Genomic DNA, 21,009 nt, shown 5'->3' on the forward strand with positions numbered 1-21,009 from the left:
ACACTTTTTCATGATAAAAACTCTCAGAAAATAGGAATATAAGTAAACTTCCTCAACTTGATAAACAGCATTTGCAAAAATTCTATAACTTAACACTATACTTAATGGGGGAAAGACTGAATGCTTTCTCTGGGACTCGGAACAAGGTAAAGATGTCCACATTTTCCAGTCTTATTCAACATAGTCCTGAAAGTTCTAGCCAGTGAAACAAAGTTAAAGAAAAGGCATACAGATTGGAAAAGAAAAACTAAAACTGTCCCTATTGCACATGACAATATTATCAACATAGAAAACTCCAAGGAATCTACAAAAAAGTCCTAGACTAATAAAGTTACAAAGATACAAGATAGACATCCAAAAATTAATTGTATTTCTACATATTAGCAATGAACATAATGACACCAAAATTTAAAATACAGTACCATTTACAATCACTTTTTAAAAAAGAAATACTGAGGTGTAAATCTAACAAAATATGGACTGAGTTTGTATGCAAAAAACTGCACAGTGCTGATAAAAAGAGATCAAAAGGGAGCTAAACAAATTGATAAACATACCATATTTGTGACTGGAAGACTCATGAAGTAAAGAAGTCAATTCTCTACAAATTGATATACAGGTTTAATACAACTCCTATCAAAATCTCAGCAAGATACTTTTGTAGATATGAACAAAATTATTCTAAAATTTATATGGAAAGGCAAAGGAACTAAATGAGCTAAAACTATTTTGATAAAGAAGATTAAAGTGGAAGGAATCAGTCTACCCATTATCAAGACTTATTCTATATAGTTACAGTAATCAAGACTGTGATACTGGCAGAGGGATAGACATATAGATCAACAGAAAAGAGAGACCCCAGAACAGACCAACACAAATAAGCCCAAGTGGCTTTTGGCGAAGGTGCAAAAGCAGTTCATTAGAGGAAAAACAGCCTTTTCAATAAATGGTGGTGGAACAATTGGATATCCATAGGCCAAAAAAAAAGGAGGGAGAAATTTTGAAGTCTCATTGCTTATACAAAAATTACAAAAATCATTTCAAAATGAATCACAGGGGCTTCCCTGGTGGCTCAGTGGTTAAGAATCCACCTGCCAATGCACGGCACATGGGTTCGAGCCCTGGTCCGGGAAGATCCCACATGCCACGGAGCAACTAAGCCCATGTGCCACAACTACCAAGCCTGCACTCTAGAGCCCGTGAGCCACAACTACCGAGCCTGCGTGCTGCAATTATTGAAGCCTGCGTGCCTAGAGCCTGTGCTCCGCAACAAAGGAAGCCACCGCAATGAGAAGCCCGCGCACCACAACGAAGAGTAGCCCCCTCTCGCCACAACTAGAGAAAGCCCGCTCGCAGCAACAAAAACCCAACGCAGCCAAAAATAAAATAAATTAAATAAATGAATTTTTTTTAAATGAATCACAGACTTTTCATTTTTGTAAAACTATAAACTTTTAGGATAAAAAAAATCACCAGGGAAAATCCTCAAGATCTAGGGCTAGGCAGAGTTCTTAGAATTGACGCCAAAAACATGTTCCATACAAAGAAAAATTGGTAACTTGGACTTCATCAAAATAAAAAACTTCTGATCTGTAACAGACCTCTGTTAAGAGGGTGAAAAATTAAGCCACAGAGTGGGAGAAAATGTCTACAAGCCACACATCCAATAAAGGACTAGTATCTAGAAATATAAAGAATTTTCAAAATTCAACAGTTAAAAAAATCCAATTAGAAACTGGGCAAAACACATGAAGAAGCAATTCAACAAAGATGATATACATATGCCAAGTAAGTACATGAAAAGATATTCAGCATCATTAGCAGTTAGAAAAATACAAACCACAATAAGCTAAAAAAGTTAAAACCACAATAAGATACTACTACACCTGTATCAGAATGGCTAAAATAAAAAATAGTGATACCAAATGCTAGCAAGGATCTGGAAAAACGAACCCACCTACATTGCTGGTGGGAACGTAAAATGGTACCACCGCTTCAGAAAACAAGTTTAGTAGTTCTTCAAAAAGTTAAACATAGAGTTACCATATGACCCAGCAATTCCATCACTAGCTATATACCCTAGAGAAGTGAAAATGTTTGTTCACACAAAAACCTTTACAGAAGTATTTATAGCAGTTTCATTTTAATAGCCAAAATCTGGAAATAAGCCAGATGTCCTTTAATGGGTGAATGATTAAAAAACTGTGGTACAGCTATACCATGGAATACCATTCTGCAATAAAAAGGAACAAACTATTGATACACCACAACAATTTGGATGAATCTCCAGGAAATTACATTGAGTGAAGCCAATTCCAAAATGTTACATACTGTATGATTCCATTTATATAACATTCTTGAGATGGTAAAATTATAGAAATGGAGAACAGTTTAGTGGTTTTCAGGGGCTAAAGAGCAGATAGGGACAGAAGGAAAATAGTTGTAGTTGTAAGAGGGCAACATGAGGGATGCTTGTGATGATGAAAATATTCTGTACTTTGACTGTCACAATGGCAATATCTTAGTCCTGATATATTGTACTACAGTTTCTCATGATGCTACTAGTGGAGGAAACTGTGTAAAGGGTACAGGGGATTTCTGTATAATTTCTTACAAGTGAATTTCCAATTACTTCAAAATGCAAAGTTTCATTTTAAAAAAATCAAATAATAAATGTATAGAGTCAGATCCATATTTACCATTTAAAAATGCTTCCAATAGCCTATTTTTCTATTTCCAGAGCTCTTCTCATTTCATTTTCCTCTTTCTTTTGCTATTCCAATGCCAAAAGATCTTTGTTGTACACTTTTCCCTTACAAATGTCAAGTAATTCTTTTACCTCATCAAAAACAAAATGTTTGGCTAGCTCCCTTATTTCTTTCCTTTTTTTTTTTTAATGTGTTATACAAACATGTCTTTCCTAACATCAAACTCCATACCAAAAATGTTTCATAACATGGATTCAGTCAAGCTCAATGTCTGCTGTTTTTATTCATTCATATTTCTTGGTAAGATCACATTTCATATCAATACCCTTAAAATGTTATTGTTTATTGGCACCAGAGCTTCCCTAGAAAGTGAAAGTTAGTCGCACTGCAATGATTCTTGCTTGCTTAGATGTTTCACAGAAAGCAGAAGGGAGATACAAAAAGCAAGCACAAATATGAGGAAAGAAACAAAGCCACAATTTTTAAAGGAAAAAAACATAAAGAAACACTTTTTAAATATAGAGATATTTAGAACAATAAAAGCAAAGGTTCTGACATGCAACAAGACGTTAGTGCTCCACTATACAAAATCACAATGCCAAAAGATACACTTTCGTCCCAGTTTGTCATGTTCCAAGTATATAAAAACACAATCAAAATTCAAAGCCTGTGTTACTCCACAGCTTTTTAATCAAAAACAAATATGCAAAAGAGCCTTATTTTAATCCAAATCATCATTTTTGGCAAATGGCCTTGTCACTTATCTAATATACAACAGAACATTTGTCCAGCTTCCTAAACACTGGAAACATCTAAATACCCAAAAAATGACAGAATTGTTCTTTTAAAAAGTTTGCTATCGTCATTGTTTTTGCTTTTGCTTTTATCAAATCACAGTAGTACCTGAAAGTAAATTCACTACAGTGCAAGATACATGTCAATCTGATGATCTCCAAGACTGTGAATGGGAGGCATGTATTTTAACAGAGTCCTAGTCCATATGTATCATCACAAATCACATTAAGGTAACCTAGTTGGTTGCAATGTGATAATTCTTGCTCACTTAGATGTTTAACCGGGCGATGCACGTTTTAAAGTTTTTTTATGCAAATATATATTACACGCTTAAATTTTATTTTATCAATCTCTGTGCTCTTGAGACTTATACATCTCAATTTTTTTTTAATTATAAATCCAGAACAGGGTAGGTTCCAGACATTCCAGGTAAATAACCTCCTTAATAAGGCATACATTTTCCAGGAAGTATACTCGAAATTACACAGACAAAACATCTATGGTTACTTTTTTTGTTGGCAGTTTTTTAAATGGCCAAGGTGGGTTGGTCTTTAACATCAAATTTAAGACTGTTAGGAATAAAATTTTGGTGGCTTTAACGGCATTTCTTTCTTTCTAGAACACAACCCAAATAACTTCTAAAGAACCTTGGCCCTATCCTTAAGTACTCTCTCTCACTCTACTTCTTTTGAAGGAATAGAGTGGCTTATCCAGGTTCTTCAACTTTCATAAAAAAATAATATTCCAACCCACAGCTGGTTTACTTTTAAAGCACATACAGGTCTTACTTAACCTAGAACACATGCAAGTGATACATTCACAAAGAAAGGCAAAAAAATATAATCTTGAACTCACTGATACTTGTCAGTTATCAAAAACTTTGACTACTAAAAGCAGTATTTATGAAGACTTAACGTACATGCAAGGCATACACTCTTCTAGACTAGAAATTATGAAGACTGGTCACATGCATTTTACTAAGGAAAGGGTGTATAGCATTCAAAAGATTCTCAAAGTGATCAATAATCCAAAAAAGGGGGTAAGCGGGATAATGCACCATCAACTTCCACTGTAGGTATTATAAAATCTATGCCTTGATTAAGCCAAGACAAGCAGACAACTGCATTCCCTTGACTCCCTGCAGAACTGCTTTTACTAAATTGTGCTTTGGTTATGCCATATGCTTTCACTAAAGGACAATATAAGAAACAGCCTGTCACATATTGCTGCATTTACTATATGGCTATTAAAGTTACATTATACAGGGCCTTCTTTGTGAGGACATATGGGAGAAACAGTTCTCAGAACCAAGAATAGCTGTGCTTCTCCAAAGTAACTACTTTTTAAGTTTACACCATAACTCAAACAACAAAGCATATCTCGTTTTTGCACTAGCTGCCGGAAAGCCTAGAGCCAAACTGATGGCCTACCTTAACAAACATAATCTTTTAACAGCTCTCACTCTTGACTTCATATTCTCTTTCCTACCTTTGTTTTCCCTCCCCCCAATTTGCTCACCACCTTTGATGTATCTATTACAATATCTTTTTAAATCATGTAGATTTTTGGAAACCATCTAATTCCTTTCTACAAGGCAAGGGGAAAATCAGAGAAAAAGAGAGAGAAAGAGAAAACAGTCAATTGTCAACCAGAATAAGAGGGGAAGGAGACTGAGAATAACCCCAAAACAGAGTTAAGACAAAATTAATCACCCTTCAAAAAAATCAGTCAAAATGTGAAGGAAATATTAATGTTACCCGCAATTTGAAAGAAAACATTTAACATTCCAAGGACATCGAGGAACGTAAAATATAACATAAATATAACTTACAGATACACATCACAAATTGCTTTCTAAAATAGCCAAAATAATAAAATATTTCATATCACTATCTCTTAACTGACCTCTCCTTACTTCAAATATTCAAACAAAGTCCATGTAACATCAGCTAGTCAGCAAACTGTCTTGTTTTCTAAATACTCCAGCAGATACTACTACACTGCAAAAAAAGGCTTTACTCTTTTTTCCCACAGCCATAGCAGACATCTCTAAGAAATAAGCTATTAATCACATCAGGTTTAAGCTCAGCTTTATTTTTAACTCAGTTTTTACTAACTCCTCCCCCCTCATTATTTTTGCTATCTCCCCCAAGCAAATATTAAATGTCATAGTTGCTTAGCATCTCAACCCAGATTAACATGTTTCATAGAGAAGCTACTCACTAATTTTATTGCTTCAAGTTGTTTTCAGCTGGAAGCTTGATTTTGTATGTGAGTAAATAAATTACTACATCATTAGCGAATACTAAAATCTATCAAATCCAACGATGTAAAGAATCAAAATATCTTTATTTTCCTCAATGACCTAATCAATATTCATACATAACATATTCCAAACTAAAGCTACGTCATAAATGTCCTCTAAAATTCTAAACTGCTTCCAAAACCATACTAAATAATTGTCCTTATCAATAATTTTTTGCAACTAATTCATATACTAATTAGGTAAATGCTGGAAATTATGTAAACATGTGAATACATACCAGAACATTTTAACGTAAAGAATTTATTAAAATGTTGACATCCTCTGATTTGCTAAGAACTGTATTTGTATGTGAAGCAGCATTATCTAATAATGTTACTGCATTCCCCCAAAAAACCTTCTGATTTCAAATTATCATAGCCTCTTGGTATAAGATTTTTTTTAATTCTTTTAAAATGTCTGTTTATTCATGTTCCTTTATAACTAAAACAACAGAAAGGCAGGTTTGAAACTTTCATTCCATAAAAAACAATAGTTTCTTTGTTTTAGTAATCACAACCCATTTTAGTTTGTACACTCCTGATGCATTTAAGCAAAGCATAATTATCAAAGGTTCTTTACTGGTGCTCCCAAATCAAAGAGAAAAATACCAACCCTATAGAAAAATAATCAAAGGACACGGACAGACAGTACACACACACACACACAGTCTTTACACATATGAAGAGATGTTCAGCCTCACTCATACAGTACAAATAAAAACGCTGAAATACCATTTGTCATTATCATATTAGCAAAAACTCAAAAGTCTAAAACACACTTTGCTGAAAATGCTATGGAGAAATGAGCAATCTCATAGACGGCTAGAAGGAGAACAAAATGGTACAACCCCTGTAGAAAGTAATACCTACCAAAGTACAGGTACACTCATTATTTTACCCAGCAATCCCACTTCTGGGAATCGATCCTACAGATACAGTAGGAAATGTACAATAAGAAATTACAGACATTCAAGATTATTCACTGTTGCATTATTTTGTCCAACAAAAGACTGGACATAAGCCAAGTATACAGAAATAGGGAAATGGCTGAATAAACCATAGTATATTTACACTATGTAGCTGTAAAAAAGAATAAGGGAAATCTCTGCATACTGATATGGACAGATCTCCAAAATATATTGATGAAATAATATAAAACACTAAGCTACAGAACTGCATATACAGTACACTGCTTCTTTTGTAAAAGGGGAGGAGAAAATAAAATCATATATGCCTATATTTGCATTAAAAATACAATGGAAGAATAAACAACAAACTAATAAAATGAGGAATAGAGGGAATGGGAAAAATACTAGATTTATGGTTCATATCATTTTCTTTCCACTTTTTAAATATTTCAAACCCATACAAATAAAGGTAATTTACCCATTCATATTTTATTTTCAGAATTATACTAGGTAAAATTTCCAGATGAGTTTCACCAGCACTATATATTTGATCTAATGATAACTAATAAATTCTTCAAATTCAACATAGGAATGATTGCCAAATGCTACTCTCCCATTTAATTTCCCTCTGTGACTACTAATTTTTCTATGGCTTGAATCTAATTGATCAGATAACACACCAGAATAACCTTCCACTGGAAAAGCTTCAATGAAAATTTTTGTTTATTTAGCTCGAATAAAATCAGACTTGGAGCCCAATGCTGATTGAACCAAACCAGCACTGTCTTATCAGCTACAAGAGGGCTTTTTCAGTTTTTCATTTTTCAATTTGCTTGACAAGTCAATGAAGTTATTAAAATAAAACCTAACTTTTCTTTATTAAACCACAAAAAATTCATTATCCTATTCCATATTGTAATTGAAACTTATTTAACACTGTCCACCCCCTTTTTCCCAAATGTACAAAAATTTTAACTTATTACCAAATGTTAAGCTTTATTTATACAATGTGTACTTAGATCATAACATTTTAGTCACTAAAGTTATCATACTTATATTTGAAAAATTTTAACAATACTGCAAAAATATTTAAGATTCACAGGCATTAGAGGCCAATTATTTTAGATTACGCTTTTGTTGAAGAGAAAGAGGAACTCTAAAATCATATGTAATTCCAAAAAATAAACACTTCCAACACGCCGAGGTTTTCAAGATTTTCAGCAGTTTTATTTTTTCCTCAAAAGCCTAGTCATATTTTTTAAGACAGTTAATCTACAAATCATTTAATTAACCCCCAAATAATTAACAGTTCATGGTACAATTATTTTATTCTTCTATTCATTCAACAAATATTTATTGAGTACCAACTGTATGCCAGGCACTCTTTCAGGTTTCCAGGATACAGCAGCAAACAAAAGAAACAAAATTCCTCCCCTCCTGGAATACACATTCTAATGAAGGAGACAATTAAAAATTATATCCGTCAGGCAATAGTAAGTGCCACGAAGAAAAATAAAATTCCTCCCCCTTTATTCTCTATTCTAATAAATGGCACCACCATTCACCCATTTACTTAGGCCAAGAGCCTTGGAATCATGCTTGATTCCTCTGTTTCTTTAACCCCTATAACTAATCCAATATTTTGGCTCTGCTTTCAAAACATATTCTAAATCCAACTACTTCTCATCATCTCCTCCCCAACATCTTACTGCATGCTACAACCATCTCTTAGTTCTTATTACTGCAAATATCCCTTAACTGGTTTTCCTGTTTCTTCTCTTACTCCAATCTTCACACAGCAGCCAGAATGTTCTTTGTTTAACTTAAGTTACAGCATGTCACTTTCCTGCTCAAAACTCTCTTGTACCTTGCCATAACACTTAGAAATAAAATCAGTCTCTTTCTTTGTCTACACTATGTGGACCCTCACTAATTTCCTACCATCACCTCCCATTATGCTTCTCCTGAGTCTTCACACTGTGCCTGCTGTCTGGAAGGTACTTCTCCCAGAGAGCCATATGGCTTGCTCCTTCACTCTTTTCAAACCTTTGCCAGAATAACTTTTTCTAATCACCTAATCAAAACTAATACCCCATCATATGTAACACTAACAACTAAATAACACTATTATTTTATGTATCTATGTGTTTGTTTATTCTGTGAGTGCTCCGCTAGAATGTAAGGTCCAAAAGGGCAGGGACATGTCTATTTTGTTCCCTGTTGTACCCCAGAGCCTGGAAGAGTACCTGGCACATAGAAGTTGTTCCATAAATATTTGTAGAATGAATGCATAAATTAATTCATGAATGAAGCCACCAAAATAATATAGATATATAATATATAACAATGTATAAAACTGTATATAATATGTTAACTGAAAAAGCAAGACACAACATGATAATATTCTTCTAATGTAATAAATATGGAAAAAGCTTAAAAGAAATATACAAATATAAGATTGTGACAGGGTGGTAGGATTAAGTTTTTTGTTGTCTGTTTCTTCTTTTTACAAGTCATTACCTTACATTTATAAATTAAAATATAAAAATTTTATTTTTAGAAGGGAGCTACTACTAAAAAATAAGCAATTAGCAATGGGAGATAATTTCTTTCCCCTCACTGATTGTCAAGGACGGAGTATATCAGTCACCTGAACTGCCTTTATAAAATTGTTTCCCATCTCCTCCTCCATTCTCCAGTCTATATCAAAGTAACCACTTCCAGGGTCTGATTATTGATGACTATTATATCCCTCAGCTGTATGAGTGGAAGGGAAAAAAAAAAGTCAAGAACCACTCCAAACACTAAGTTTTGTAATTAACATAACTCCAAAAACAGAAATACCTAAGTCCACATAGCAAACTCAAGGGTAAAAGGCAGATGATTCACATTATCGGAGTTACTACTACCTAGCAGGTACAGTGAAGAACGCTTTATCTCCTTTTTTTTTGATACTGTTCCTGCAATGTAGGTGGTATAATCCCCATTTTAAAGATGAGAAAAATTTGCCTACTAGGGTGGTAAACTGCTTATAAAAACAAGTAATTAATTGTTTAAAGAGGTCCATGCGGTGACCAATAATGAGACAGTGTCATAAACCAAGGATTATGATTAACTGGTTTCTGTACAACTTAGGTAACAGGGGAGAGCAGAGGATGGAAAACAAAGCCATGTGGCCAAAGGCACAGAAGTAGTAAGTGGGGAAGCCAGTTCCCCATATTTAATTATCAAATGACACTGAGCTAAACAGCTTTTGAAAATATTTCCCATATTTCTTTTCTGTAAGAGGCAGCTTTACACACAACTTAATTAAATAAGCAAGAGAGAAAATTGTTACTGCACCAAGAATACAGCTTTTTAACAACAAAATACATAAAGCAAAGGTCTAAAAGGAAATGCACCAAAACAACAGCAGCAGTGTTATAGGAGTGTAAGTAATTCTTAATATAGCTTCCAAAATTTTTAAAATGTTGACATAATAGCTTTTTTAATGTTTCAACAATGAAAAAGATCAAATAGATAAGATTCTATCATTAATACACCTTATGTTAATCTTAAAGCTGAGCAGTATAACACAAAACCATTCCATGAGGTAAGACAAGAATCAGTCCCTAAAGTAAAGTGCTTTACCAAGATCAAATATAGCAATCACATCATTCTTATAACACAAGAACCTCAGATATGGAAGGCAGCAACTAAGCTAAAAAAGAGAAAACCTTCACCTGAAAACATTAGAGCAAACTTCTTCCCAGGTGAGAGCACTCAACAAGGGAGGTCAAGCTGAACAGCAAAGTCAAACAAACACAATGACAGGGTCTTGAAGGTTACATTTCTGCTACAAATAAGGAATATAAATTTAATGGCAAAAAGACCAAGATAAATCAACCAGAAACATATCTGGGTTAGAAAAATGGCAATCAACAAATGATGCTAGAACTGCATATCAACATGTAAAAGAATGAAAATGAACATCCTTCCTTACACTATAGGCAAAAATTAACTCAAAATGGATCACAGACCTTAATGTAAAGATAAAATTATACAACTCTGGAAAAAAACAAGAGGAAATCTTCATAATCTTGGGTAAAGCAAAGGCTTCCTAGATACAACACCAAAAGCACAAGCAAAAAAATAAAAACTAGATATACTGGACTTACATCAAAATTTAACTTTTGTGCAACAAGAAAAATGAAAAAACAAACCAAAAGAATGGAAGAAAGTATTTGCAAATCCTATTCCTGGTAAGAGACTTATATCCAGAATATATAAAGAACTCTTACAACTCAATAATAAAAAGACAACCCAAGTAAAAACTGAGCAAAGGATCTCAATAGACATTGCTCCAAAAAAGATAAATAAATAATAAGCACATGGGCTTCCCTGGTGGCGCAGTGGTTGAGAGTCCGCCTGCCGGTGCAGGGGACACAGGTTCGTGCCCCGGTCTGGGAGGATCCCACGTGCCGCGGAGCGGCTGGGCCCGTGAGCCATGGCTGCTGGGCCTGCGCGTCCGGAGCCTGTGCTCCGCAACGGGACAGGCCACAACAGTGAGAGGCCACATACCGCAAAAATAATAATAATAAGCACATGAAAACATTAACCATTAGGGAAATGCAAATCAAAACGACAGTGAGACGCAACTTCGTATCCACTAGGATGGCTAAAATAAAAAAGATACTAACAAGTGCTGACAAGGATATGAAGAAACTGGAACACTTACACATTGCTGGCAGGAATGCAAAATGGTACAGACATTTTGTTAAACAGTTTGGCAGTTCCTCAAAATGTTGTATGATTCCATTTATACAAAGTGAACAGAATAGGCAAACCCATAAAGACAGAAAGTAGTGACTACCTTGGGAAGGGGGACAGAATGAAGAGTGAGTGCTAATGGGTATGGGGTTTCTTTTGGGGGTGATGAAAATGTTCTAAAATTAGACTGTGGTGACTGTTACACAACTCTGTGAATACACTAAAAAACACTGAATTGTATAGTTTAAATGGGTGAACTGTACGGGATATGAATTATATCCCAATAAAGCTACTGTTTTAAAGGCAATGTATTTCACTGTTAAATTTAAAAGTCTGTTTTAAAATCTTAAATAGCAATTAAAACTGAATGTTAATTGCTAGCACCCAGAGAGCAAAGTGAGGAAATGGCTTATTCTGAATAACTGATGTGAAAGAAGACTAGAGATATGTAAACGTGATTTGAAAAATGAAACTATGAAGCTATTGCTCATGAGTGATTTGTGATCACTATTTTAGCATTAGCACTACAAGGCAAGAATCAATATTATTTTAAAAACAAGACATGCCCTAACATCTTATGGGCCTCTTTCCTCATCTGCAAAATCAGGACTTGGACTTAACAAAATAATTTTTGAGATGAAGACAGAGAAAAAAGAGATGGCTGCTTTCCCAAAAGAATTTGCTAGGCAACAGCCTCTATATGCATGGATAAGCTTGGGACTTTCAGAATTACAGTAAGTAAGGAAAGGCACTCCTTATGATACATGGGAATCAACTAACATTGCATTTACTGTTCAAGCTTAAATAAGGTTAGTTATATAATGAAAAAGTCAAGCCACTGTGGCTCCTCAAACAAAAAGGGATAAAACTGGAAGAATAATTTGGTACCACAAATTATTATTATCTAGTTCCTCTTCACTTACAAAACCTTTCTCAGGAACAGCTAAGAACCCGGTGCCTTAAAAATGCTACCTCAGAAGAAACAGGAAAGACTATGAAGAGGGATAGAGTTTGAGATTTACAGTTAAGAGTAAAGTTAGGGAAGAGAGCCTACTGCCTTTATCAAACCTGTTTAATAACTGTGATGGAAAACCAGGAGATAATGATTATGGAAGTGCACCCAGGGTAAAGCATGAGATGTGAAACATCAAGTCTGTGCATGCTGCTGCCTCTGAATGGAATAAGAAAGAAAGATGAGATCGTCCCCTGTGAATATGGGAAGAACAAGCTAGACTAAAGACAGAGACAGTATATATTACTTGTATTATAGGATGTTCTAGTAATTGAATCTTGGGTCTGATAGTAAGATTTAGGGTTATCCACCAAAGACCAGACGAGGCCAAAAATGAAAAGCCCCTAATAATGATAAAAGGGAGTCAAGAAAAGCAACTAAAAGTAGTAGGATAGTGCAGCGGTTTTCAAAACTTTTTTTTTTACCATGTCCCCTTAGGACAAAAGATCCCTAATCCATATACCCCAACAAAACCTGACTTTCCAGTGAAAAAAGAACTCAGTGATAACAATGAGGCAAATCTGCGGGAGAATGGGTAACATATTTTAAACATAATATGTATACTCTTCAGACAAGATAATGGAAAATTACAGGCCAAAATTCAGTTGAACAAATATGCACTACTATTCAGTGGAGAGCTAACATAACAAATCACAACTAAATTGATAACACTAAATTAAGTCATTTATCCTATAAACCAAGAACGACAGCAATTAAAAACCGCAACCAACTCAAGACAACATTAATGGTGTTCTGATGAAGAATCCTTCCTCAAAACTCTGGTAATCCCAACTGTTCCAGCAGGAGCTTTGCTTGGCTGCCAACTATATAGCTCAGCAGCCAAATTTCTTAGAACACTGAAACAGCATCCTCAGTAACTCTAATAACATTTTGTTTCATGAAAACCAAATATTAATAACCATTAATAATGTACATAGAATATCAGTAAGTAGTCCTTAGTTGTTATAAAAGTAAAGATAATGAAATGAGGGTCATTCACCCCTAAGAACTCAAGAAAATGTAAAAAGAGAGGAGCATGACGGTCATGATCATAATGCAGTAAGAGACAAAAAGCAAACTACTAAGGATGGTCATGTCCCATGTCCAGGGATGGCACTGGTAAAACTGTGCTAACAATATGCCCTGGAGAAGGAAGCTGTGCGGGTGGAAATGAGGAGTCTAGTCTCCAGCCTGCCCCTCCTTCAAACACTTTCATGAGGCAACTCTCCCCATGAAAAAACAAAGTAGTGAGTAATAACTTTTTTGAGGGGAGGAACAGCGACCCAAGACTGTACAAGGTGCATAAGATAATTCTCTCTGTTGGCTGCATGGTGACCAGAAGGTGCCACAGGAAGGACGAAGATAAGTTAGTTCTAGGGCACTAATAAACTGAGGGGAAAGAAAAAGGTAGTTTGAAATTGCGCTTGGTGAGTAATTAACATAAAGTACTGGTAGATGGTGATCCCCAACTGAGGCAGAAAAACAGAGATTAAGAATGCAGACTCTGGATCCAGAATGCGTGAGCAGGAATCACGACTCTCCTAATTTATTTTCTCTGTGACCTTGGGCAAGTCACTTAACCTCTCTGTGCTTCATCTGTAAAAGGAGGGCAATAATAGTACCTTCCTAATAGGGCTGTTGTGCAGTTTGAATAAGTTATACTTGTAAATCGCTTAATAAATGTCTTGCACTTTACATAGTAAGTGGTACCTAAGTTTTGTTAAATAAGTTGAGGTGGGTGGCGGCTTGTTTTGACAACTCCAAATAAAATGGGGGTGTGTGGGCAAAGTAATGGTCACAGGGAACGGAGGGGAGATAACGTCTCTTCGGTGAGGAGTACCAGGAGGCTGCACACTTGGGGAGGTCGTCCTCCTGACAGGGCTCAGCGAGCACCCGCTCACAGGAGACGCTGAAGGAAACTTCCATCCTTCCAGGCCTAGGATTTTCAAGAACTCGAATCTGAGAAGTGGTTGTGATTCTGAGGCAAGAGTTTAATTTCCGAGCAAGAGACAGTGGGGTGAATTCTGTTTTGCCTGAAGAGCAGGTCTTGGGTCTAGGGCAGGACGGGGTTTGAGTCGGAGACAGAAGGGTGATGTCCTCAGTGGGAAAGCTCTGCTAAAAGCCACCACCTGCCGGGCGCGCTCCCGCTGCCCGCGCCGGTCTAGCCTCTGAGGGAGAACGACGGCTGCCCCAGCCCCAGGGGAGGCAGGAGCCTACAGAGTAACGGGGCTGCCGGCGCCGACGGTCGGGAAGGGACCCCCCGGCGAGACTGCGGAGGGGGACCCGCCTCACCGAGGATGGAGGTCGCTCGCCTGGCTCTCCGAAGGGAGGGGCCGGCGCTGGCCCTGAGGGTGGCCGGCCCGGCGCACAGCCCGGAGGAAGCCTGCCCCCGGATCCCGCCCGTGCCCGCCCATCTGTGACCCCGGTACCCAGGGTACCTGAGCGTGGGCCCGATGCAGGCCGTGTCGGTGCTCTCGATCTCTCGGAGGATCCGCTCGTGTTCCGCCGCTGTCTCCAGGCTCTCCGCCTCCGCCATCTTACCCCGTTCCATAGACTGGGGGTGCCCGGCAGCACGTGCCCTCCTTCAGCTCGGCTCACCTTTCGCTCGCTCGCGCTCTCTCTCTCTCCCTCTCTCCCTCTCTCTCGCTCTCTCTCTCTCTCTCTCTCCCTCCTCTCTCTCACCCCAGTCTCCAGAGCCTCCTGAGCCTCCTGCTACCCGCAGGACGACCCCTCCCTCACATGCGGCACGCCCCCTAACGTCCCCGCGTCCGCAGACGTTCCGCGCAATGCCCGCTGGGATTGTAGTTCTCTGGGAGATGGGGTTCCACACGTTATTCATTGAATCGGCAAACGTGTTAAAAGCTCCGCTCTAAGGCAGGAACAGTTAAGGACTTCATATGCAACGGAGATTAAGTCCGGCAATGGCACTAAACCTACAAATTCTTAAGACCCATGCCTCAAAGTGCAAAAGCCTCTATAGGCACGAATATTAAGAAAGGACGAACTAGGTTTCTGCGGACAGCGATCTTACAAGTTAACAGGGAGGAAAAGCTCAAAACTAAGAAACCCGAAACTAAGAGATAAGGCATAATGTACCTGAAAGCCAGTTCAGAGAATCGAGCACAGTGATCACTTCTGGCTGCGAAGGATTCATTGAGAGACTAAGCCTGAACATTTTTTAAAGATGTGATTGCAAGGTGTGAGGAGCACCCAGAAGGCCAACAAAAACTTCATTTGCACTGGTGTGTAGAGAAGTAGTAGCAAGAGATGCGGCTGGAAAAGCATCTTGGAAAAGGAATACTGGGAAGAGAAATTTGTACTTTATTCTAATGGCTCCACTGGTCCAACAACCAACTGCATCAAAAGCACCTTGGATCCTTTTTTTTAATACAGACCAAAGGTCCTACATATGGACATTCTTATCCAGGCATCTGCATTTCATAAATTCACCAGATTAGAATTTTTAAATCATATTTATTGATCACTGCTTGAGTTTTAAAATATAACACAATGACTGGGAATCCACTGAAGATTTTTAAGAAGAGTAGTGACACAAACCAAATCTTGGCCTTAGGAAACTTGATCTAAAGCAAGTGTGCAAGGTGGACAGAAATAGAAAATTTGGAGACAGGAAAATGCTATAGAAAATGTTAAGGCCTAAACCAGGGAAGTGGCAATGAGAATGAAAAAGAATGGACAAGTAGGAAAAGCATTGTAAAAGCAGAATTGGCATGATTTACTAGGTATGGGGAAGGAGGATGTTTGGTATTACTCCAAGGTTTGGAGCAGAGTAACCGGGAGAATGGTGCCATCAACAAAAAAAGGCATGTAAGAACCAAACTGGAAGTTGAGGCTAAATAATTTATGCCACGGATAATTATGCAATCATCAAGGAGAAAGAGAAGACTCTATATTCAGATATGAAACTGTCTTCAAATTGTAGGGTAGAGTGAAAAAATGCATGAAACAGTATATAGAGCATGTTTTCATTTAAAAAAAAAATTCAAGCAACCTAAGTGTCCATCAGCAGATGAATGGATAAAGAAGATGTGGTATACACACACACACACACACACACACACACACACACACACATAATGGAATACTACTCAGCCATAAAAAAGAATGAAATGTTGCCATTAGCAACAGCATGGATGATGGACCTAGAGGGTATTATGCTAAGTGCAATAAGTCAGACAGAGAAAGACAAATATTGTATGATACCACTTATATGTGGAATCTAAAAAAATAAAATAACTAGTGAATACAAGAAAAAAGAAACAGACTCACAGATTTAGAGAACAAACTAGTGGTTACAAGTTGGGAGAGGGAAGTGGGGAGGGGCAAGATGGGGGAGGGGATTAAGAGGTACAAACTACTATGTATAAAATGAATAAGATACAAGGATATATTGTACAGCACAGGGAATATAACCAATATTTTATAACTATAAATGGGATATAACCTTTAAAAATTGTGAATCACTTTGTTGTACACCTGAAACTTATATAATATTGTACATCAACTATACTTCAGGAAAAAGAGAAAAGGAGATTAACAGCAAGGTCATACTGTATAGCACAGAGGACTATATTCAATATCCTATGATAAACCATAATGGAAAAGAATATTTAAAAAAAGAATGTAGGCGCTTCCCTGGTGGCTCAGTGGTTGGGAGTCTGCCTGCCAATGCAGGGGACATGGGTTCGAGCCCTGGCCCGGGAGGATCCCACATGCTGCGGAGCAGCTGAGCCCGTGTGCCACAGCTACTGAGCCTCCACTCTAGAGCCCACGAGCCACAACTGCTGAGCCCACGTGCCACAACTACTGAAGCCTGCACGCCTGGGGCCTGTGCTCCACAGCAGGAGAGGCCACAACAGTGAGAGGCCTGCGCACCACAACGAAGAGTGGCCCCCACTCGCCACAACTAGAGGAAGCCCACGCACAGCAACGAGTACCCAACACAGCCATAAATAAATAAATAAATTTATTTTTTTAAAAAAAAGAATGTATATATGCTGTACAGCAGTAATTAACACAACATTGTAAATCAACTATATTTCAAGGAAAAAATGCAAGTGGAATTGATTGTAGAATCTTTTTGTTTGGTTGAATAAAAAACTGAACAGATATATTTGTTGAAAAAAAAAAGGAAAAAACCAAAAAGAATACTGTATCGCATAATTGAAAGTAGCTAATTGACTAGATCTTAAAAATTCTCACCACAAGAAAAAAAAAAGTTCTGTAACTACGTATGGTGACGGATATTAACTACACTTATTTCACAACATATACAAATATCAAATCATTACGTTGTACACCAGAAATTACTAATGTTGTAAGTCATTTATACCTCAATTAAAAAATCACGGGACTTCCCTGGTGGTCCAGAGGTTAAGACTCCACACTCCCAATGCAGAGGGCCTGGGTTCGATCCCTGGTCAGGGAACTAGATCCCGCATGCCTCAACTAAGAGCCCGCATGCCGCAACTAAAGATCCTGCATGCCACAACTAAAGATCCCACTCGCCACAATGAAGATCCCAAGTGCCACAACTAAGACCCCGGGCAGCCAAATAAATAAATAAATAAATAATTTTTTTTTTTAATCACAAAGAAAAAATTCATATATATGCCTATATATACATAAAATACTACACAGATAGAATATTTCTGAAAGGATATCCAAGGAACTGTCAACAGTAGTGGCAGCCAGGAGAGAGATTGGGAGGAAGGGTCCTGAAGTAGGAGGAAGATAATTTTTACTATGTATGCACTTTTGGAATTCTTTCCCTCATGTATGTACTGCTTTTTGTAGTTAATAACTACAAAAAAAATTGTAGTTATTAATTAAAAATACATTTTAAAAATAAACCAGTAGTGAGGAGAATGGATTACAAGTCCTGGTTTGCAAGGAACTGAGCAAGTGGCTAAACCTGTCTGTTTCTAGATAATCTCTGGCTGTCCTCACCTTGTTTCATTACTCATGCTTAAACAATTTCAGACAGACGTAGGAGAGGTAGGGAGAGTATGGAGCCTTCTGTATTTTTAAAGACCTCTTGAAATATATGAAAGAAGATCCCTTCAATCATCAATTTTAGCGTCTCACTCGGCAAAAAGCTTTTTGTATGTACATCACAGGAAGAAGACGAGTATGTAGACCAGAAATGTATAGTAGTGGTTAAACTAGCTTCTGCCACTGTCAGCAGGGGTTTTTTTTAGCCCCCTCAGAAGCCAGAGATTTCACATGAGTTCTTACCAGCAAGGGTGTGTGAGTTTGGAGTGACTAGTGTAGGAAACTCGAATGAAGATGGCCTAACATGAATGCCCTCTAAATAGAATGTCAGGTCAGTGTGGAATGACCAGAAGAGTACCAGACTAAGACTTGGGGCCCTTTAGTTCAGTTCCAGTTTAGCAGTTAAAATGTATTGGGCACTTTCTGGTGCCAAGCACAATACAGAAAGTAAGCACTTCATATTCACCATTAAGTCCTTACAACAATCCTTTGCTATAGATATTATATATCTCATTTTACACATGAGAAAGCTGAGAGATTAGGTAATACCTCAAGCCTCACAGTGTAAGTGATCACACTGATATTCAAACTCAAGTCAATCTCATTCCAAACTCTATTTCCTGACCATTCAACCATACTGTCCCACCCACCCCCTCCATTGCCACGCATTTATTGTGTGAACTTAAGCAAATCATTCTGCCTCTCCGCATCTGCTTCCACATTAGTATAATGGATTGTATCATTTCTCAGACCCCTTCCTGATCACTTTGAAGCCCTCTTCAAAGAACTACCTCTTTCTCCTCATTCACTGTAAATGAACCGATTTTTCGTCTCCTGCCTCAGTAGATTTACAGCCTCTCAATACTCTTCACTGCCATGTTTAAACTGTTCTTCTGACCCCCTAATTTCTCAGCCTTCCTGATGAAGTAGGGCACCAGATTGAGCTGTGGTCATGCTCCTCAGAAATTTAACCACTTGGCTCACAGATTCCCTATCCACCTCATTCTCTGCCATCATCCTGAGACACTTCAACATCAACATGGATAACCCACCCAATACCTTGACTTCATGGATCCCAACTATGCCAACCATGTTCCTCATGCCACTTAGGCAATGCATTCACAGCCTCACTTTTTCCTTTACGTTCTATTAACATTGCTCTATTGGCAAGACTACAAGCTCTGAAATTCCTCTCTGTGCCCCCTTTCCATCCACCTCTTCCTCTGCTTAATTTCCATGGGGCCTACACATTACTCTAATCCTTGTCTTCATTTCTGATTTTTATAAAATCTGTTGGCATTTTCCCCTTCTATCCTGAATTTTCTTCTATCCAAGCTTCCGATTCAGAGAGATCTGAGTTTGATCCCTGGCTTCTCCATTAATCAGCAGGTGAGTTTGAGTAAGTTATGTGGCTTCCGTAAGCTACAGTTTTCTCAGGTATAAAATGGAGTTTATAATATCTACCTTAGGCATTTGTAAGTATTAAGAATACTTAATGTAAGGGGCCCAAAACAGGGCTTGGCAGAATAAAAGTTAGAAGCTACTCACCCCGTGTTTCCATACTTCCATGAGCCACCAATTTGACTAAACCATTTCTAAATCTTTAGCTTCCTTTAACATCTTGATCTTCATCATACCAACACTGCCAATTCCTCCCCCTTCTGTCATGGAGACAAAAGGTTGTGACCATGGCAACTAGCACCACAGCACATTTGTGTTGCTCAGTATCATTTGGACCCTCAAGGCTATTCAACCATCCTTTGACTTCTATTTCCGCTCACAGCACCCATTTATAATCCTTTCCTCTCTACTTAAAATCCTAGACCTGCTTCTATTCTTCTTGCTCTTAGAAAAGGCATTTGCCTCCCACTTCACTGAAATGACCACCATTCATTATGAAAACTTCAACTTCCCTACTGTTCACCATCTTTTCATCCAACTCTTCCTCATCTCCTGTGTAAGAGAAATGGGGATCACTGTCACCTGCTGAAGTCAACTTCTCCTCTGGGAAAAGTTCCCACAACTATTTACCTTCCCTCTTACAGCTTCAGACGTTCCTTCTTTTCTTTATGTTGATCAGTATACATATGCTTGAGTCTTTCCAAATAAAAATCTCTCCTTTCAAACTGGATAACCAAATGCAGAAGAATGAAACTGGACCCTTATCTTACATCAGACACAAAAATTGACTCAAGATGGATTAAAGACCTAAAGGTAAGACCAGAAACTGTAAAACTACTAGAAGAAAACACAGAGTAATTGGTCTTCGTAACAATTTTTTTTGGATGTGATGCCAAAAGTGCAAGCAAAACAAGCAAAAATGAACTAGTGGGACTACATCAAACTAATGATTTTTTTCTCTGCCCAGAAAAAAAAAAAAAAGCAGAACAAAAACAAAACTATCATTGAAATGAAAAGGTAACATACCAAATGGTAGAAAATATTTGCAAATCATATATCTGATAAGGGGTTAATATCCAAAATAAAGAACTCATACAACTCAATAACAAAACAAAAC

At 37.5% G+C, this 21,009-nt stretch overlaps 1 protein-coding gene across 6 annotated transcripts in view; it reads right to left on the minus strand.

The window, feature by feature from the left end:
* Positions 1-15,202, minus strand: part of EXOC6B (exocyst complex component 6B) — a 696,544-nt gene extending 681,342 nt beyond the window's left edge. For 4 of the 6 annotated variants that reach the window (XM_027131993.1, XM_027132000.1, XM_027132001.1 and 1 more), the window contains exon 1: positions 14,915-15,202. In XM_027131993.1, the coding sequence (XP_026987794.1) occupies positions 14,915-15,027 (113 nt within the window). In that variant the 5' untranslated portion in view covers positions 15,028-15,202. The remainder of the gene's footprint in view (positions 1-14,914) is intronic. The other 2 variants (XM_027131994.1, XM_027131995.1) reach the window with 2 other exon arrangements.
* Positions 15,203-21,009: the final 5,807 nt, after the last annotated feature.

The sequence above is a fragment of the Aethalodelphis obliquidens genome, unplaced genomic scaffold, assembly GCF_003676395.1.
Source record: "Aethalodelphis obliquidens isolate GAN/ISIS:26980383/991018 unplaced genomic scaffold, ASM367639v1 scaffold40, whole genome shotgun sequence".
Taxonomy (NCBI): Eukaryota; Metazoa; Chordata; class Mammalia; order Artiodactyla; family Delphinidae; genus Aethalodelphis; species Aethalodelphis obliquidens.